The sequence below is a fragment of the Papilio machaon genome, chromosome 2 (genome assembly GCF_912999745.1).
Source record: "Papilio machaon chromosome 2, ilPapMach1.1, whole genome shotgun sequence".
NCBI lineage: Eukaryota > Metazoa > Arthropoda > Insecta > Lepidoptera > Papilionidae > Papilio > Papilio machaon.
Window position 1 is genome coordinate 9,260,751 of NC_059987.1, and position 4,032 is coordinate 9,264,782.

Consider the following 4,032-nt stretch of genomic DNA (forward strand, 5'->3'; position numbering starts at 1 on the left):
CTACCAACCTTTACCTACGTACTTTAAATACCTTAGTTAGAAATACATATTGAGTGTTGTAGATTATATTGGACTTCGCAGCTAGAAGTTTCTTTAGCTATTAGTTTAATGAGAAGTACGGGTAATATTTTAAATTTGAATTTTACTTATCATTCTTTAAACGAATATACTTTTTTTCTCTTTAATCAAGTACATTTTAATTCAAATGATAACTGAGTACACTATAATATATCAGTAAGCTTATTTCTATTCCAAAATACAAACATGGCCGCCTAATATCATCATAGAACGACGATACATTTCAGAATATTCACTTTTAAAGTAGGAATAATAACCAGTTGATTATAATTCCTACTGTGATGTGATTCCTAAGCTGTGTCTTCTGGCCGTTTGTATTTAGTGATTAACTTAAGGTATTCTGCCCCTTGAAAATCTATTTTGATACCACTGAGTAAGATAACTTAAAGGAAAATTCTGGCTGCTGAAATAAGTGTCGGACTATTAAAAGGAATTAAAAAGATTTTCATATTTTGAACAATGATATATTTCAAGAAATTACTGGCAGCTTACACCATATGGTATATCGTGTCGATACTAAAGTAACTACATTAATTCATATATTCAATTATATAAGGCAATATACATACAAACAAGAATCATTAAACGATAATAAAATCTCTATTAATTACATCTATATGAGTATTGCGGTGTCCCTTGTGATCGATTTCTCAATTCGCGTACATCACAACCAAACACACATAACTGTCACGAGTCACACGATGCTGCAGTGAATGACGGTCCGGGGTGCGGGATACGCGCGTGAGATGATTTACTTATAAATCGTGTCACCTATCGTTAGCGCTTATTGGAGCTTGGGCTCGGGTCTGGGGGGTCCGTAAGCCGTGGCGTGGCTGGTGGCGACGCCACCACGGCCCGTGCTGAACGCGTTGGCGATGGCAGTGGCTCCGTTCGGCGCGCCGCCGGATGAACGGCCGCCGCCCCAGCCGAAGAACATCGGGAAGTAGGCTCCGTTAGGCATGCGCGCCGGGTACTCATCCTCCTCCTCCTCATCCTCTACGGGCCTCTTGACCTGCTTCTTCTTGGTCACTCTTTTCTTGGGGGCCGGGGCAAGCTCCTTGGTCTCCTTGGGTTCCTCCACTTCTTCAATTTCAGGCTCGGTCAGCTCCGGGATTGGGATGGCTTTGACGGTGGTGGGAACCTCGACTTTCTCGGTGGGGAGAGGGTCGGCGAGCTCGGTGGGCTCGGTGGCGTAGGGTTTTTCGGGGGGCTGGGGATAGTAGACCTCGTTTTGCTGTGGCGGCGCGTACGCTTCTGGGGTGGTCTGTCGGCGGCGGTCAGGCAGGTAGTACTGGCTGGTCTGCTGAGCGGGCTGCTGGCCCTGCTCCTCTGGCTTAAACATGAAGGCGGCCATGCCACCGCCCGTCGCCGTGCGCTGGCTGTAGTACGGGTTGTAGAAGCGGCTCAACACCATGCCGCCGTGACTGCTGTCGCCCCCGCCGTACGATACTGAAAAAAATTATATTTTTGTAGTATCTGGGAGGAATGAATACATGAATGATATTTCAAAATTATTCCTTTAGGGCAACAACCTTCTAATTTTATTAATAAATGCACTTAACAAATTTATCAAATTAGGCCGAATTATAGGTGACGAAACACAGGACCGAATATTGAAATTTAGTTTTATAAAAATTATATTAGTATAGATTTATAGATTACCAAAGTTGAATCCAAAATAGATTCACTTACAAGTATCCATGTTTGTTCCGTAGTAGTGATATGGGAAGCCGTGGGCCCCCCAGAGGGCGCAGGCCAGAAGAACGATTGCTGCGGACTGCATGTCGATTGTTGTACTATCCCAATTGGCGAAGGAGTTGTTTTGTTCACAGCTATCGTGGTTGTGGTGATGGAGCGTGGCCGGCGCGTTATATAGTCCAGACGACGAACTATAATTACGATGCCGGGCACGCGCGCTGGCGGCGTGTGCCCGCGCATCTTACATAGCTTCGTTTCGGCGCTGTTGTTCTCCACCGTTATGGCAAATTGAACATCCTAGTAGGAACCGGGAATGATCAATAATAGTTGGATGACAGTTGCTCTTTTATTTTGGCATTTTTATGCGATTTTTACTGGGATCGATGACTCATGTTCAATGCTAGAATTAGGTAGGTGTTTATCACTAATTCATATCAATACAATATTTTAACTTGAATTCGTTTACTTTCATTTCAATAGAGTTTTGTTGTTCTGTTTCTAATCGAATTAAAATTCAGATTAAGACTAAGTATAAGGAGCAGAATGTAGATTACGAAGGAAGGACACAATTTAACTACTCAGAAGTAGCCCCAATTATATATTAACTCTTCTCCTGAATTTTTTTTAGAAGGCGGCAAACGAGCCGTTGCCAAAAGAGAACGTTTTCTTTAGATAGAGATACGCTTGCTTCTTGGAAGATTCTAAGTCGTTTTCGTTGTTACTGCACATTTAATCTATTGTAAACATATTTTTAAGTATCACAAGATTCTAAAACCACATTTTAAGATGTGTTGGCTAATATTTCTGCAATTATTTTGTCTTGGGCCAAGACGCGCTTTGCGACAATCCAGTAAGATAAATGCTATTAAAAGTTAACAAAAATAATTTTGTCTTTTTATAATCGTTGATATCTTATGTTGCTATGTCTTTTACCGTTGAAGTCTTTTCTAACCTAGAATTTTTTAACCAAACTTAGTTTACCATTAAAAATATTAATTTTGTTACTAATTTATAGACTCTTTATAGGACTAGATCTGCATACTTCTGCAGCATGATATGCTTTTTTAAGCCTTGATATAAATGGTGTGTATGCCTTTTCATAGTAATAGGGGGTAAAATGGTTAACACATATTTCTGGCAATTAGAAATTGTATTCTATTGATGTGAAAATCGTTAAATTTTGTATTCTAGCGATAAACTCTCAAATCTTTAACATCCAAGTGCAGTTGATGTAAAAACGGTTATAAATCCGCACGACTCGTCTTGGTATTTGACCTACAGGCATCTTATTGGCCGTTTCCCTTTAAATTTGGAACTTATATTTGTAATGTAAACCTGCACAGCGCTATAAATAAGCAAATGTTTTCAATAGGTGCTCGATACCGTCTGCTCAATGCGTGCTGTTGTCGTTGCGGAATGACAAGGAGCTTCATTCAAGTCGATTTATAACACAAATGTCCCCTTTACTCGACATTTAGCGCCTTCTTGGAAACTGTACGAGAGGGATGTTCTGTCATTTTAATACTAGAGGGAAATGAACAGATAAATGTAGACAAATACGCGTAAAACTCACGACTTACATCTATTACCCTTTTCCTATATAATTCGTTGGCTTCTTATCGAAAGATTTATAGATAGCAGTTTCTTAGATTGTACTAGAGTCCGCTTTAAGAACTATAGGTTCATTAACAACTTATGGCATCGTTGTATTAATCTTACTGATATTATAAATGGGAATGTTTAGATGGATGGATGGATATTTGTTTGAAGTTATCTCCGGAACGGCTCAACGGATCTTGATGAAATTTGGCGCAGATGTAGACCATAGTCTGGAGGAACATATAGGTTACTTATTGTGTTTTTTTTTAAGTTCCGCGCGGACGGAGTCGCGGGCGACAGCTAGTAATATATGTATGTGAGTAAAATCCGTAGCACGAATTTCGGTTTTTTATAACTTTTTATAAATTATATAAAAAATCTTAGTGTTGATTTTTAATTAACACCAGACCTGTAAAATGGGAATCAACCAGCAATGTCAATAATATCGCACATGGGTTGTAGTTCTTGAAACCTCGTCGTTGCAATATATTCGAAGCACGGGCGTGTCCGTGCGCCGCATTATACCCAACATCAAAAAACCGGTGCAATAAAAATAAGTTTTGAATATGTGAAGATAATGAGCGCCAGTCATCGAGATCCTCAATAAATCCAAACCGTGACAATTACCAATTTGTTATGTAAAACTATTAATTCCGT

General features: G+C 39.8%; 1 protein-coding gene across 1 annotated transcript; it reads right to left on the reverse strand.

Annotated features, from left to right (window-relative positions):
* Nucleotides 1-533: 533 nt before the first annotated feature.
* On the reverse strand, nt 534-1,938 carry LOC106716891. Its single transcript, XM_014510538.2, has 2 exons — nt 1,771-1,938; nt 534-1,527 (listed from the first exon to the last, which is right to left on the reverse strand). Exons 1-2 carry the CDS (start codon nt 1,859-1,861, stop codon nt 863-865), a joined length of 756 nt encoding a protein of 251 aa, XP_014366024.2. The 5' UTR covers nt 1,862-1,938; the 3' UTR covers nt 534-862.
* Nucleotides 1,939-4,032: the final 2,094 nt, after the last annotated feature.

Coding starts and splice junctions, on each gene's coding strand:
- LOC106716891 (XM_014510538.2), bottom strand. CDS start 1,861: ATGCAGTCCGCAGCAATCGTTCTTCTGGCCTGCGCCCTCTGGGGGGCC. Junction 1,528..1,770: donor CGGAACAAACATGGATACTT/GTAAGTGAATCT, acceptor AATTTTTTTCAG/TATCGTACGGCGGGGGCGAC.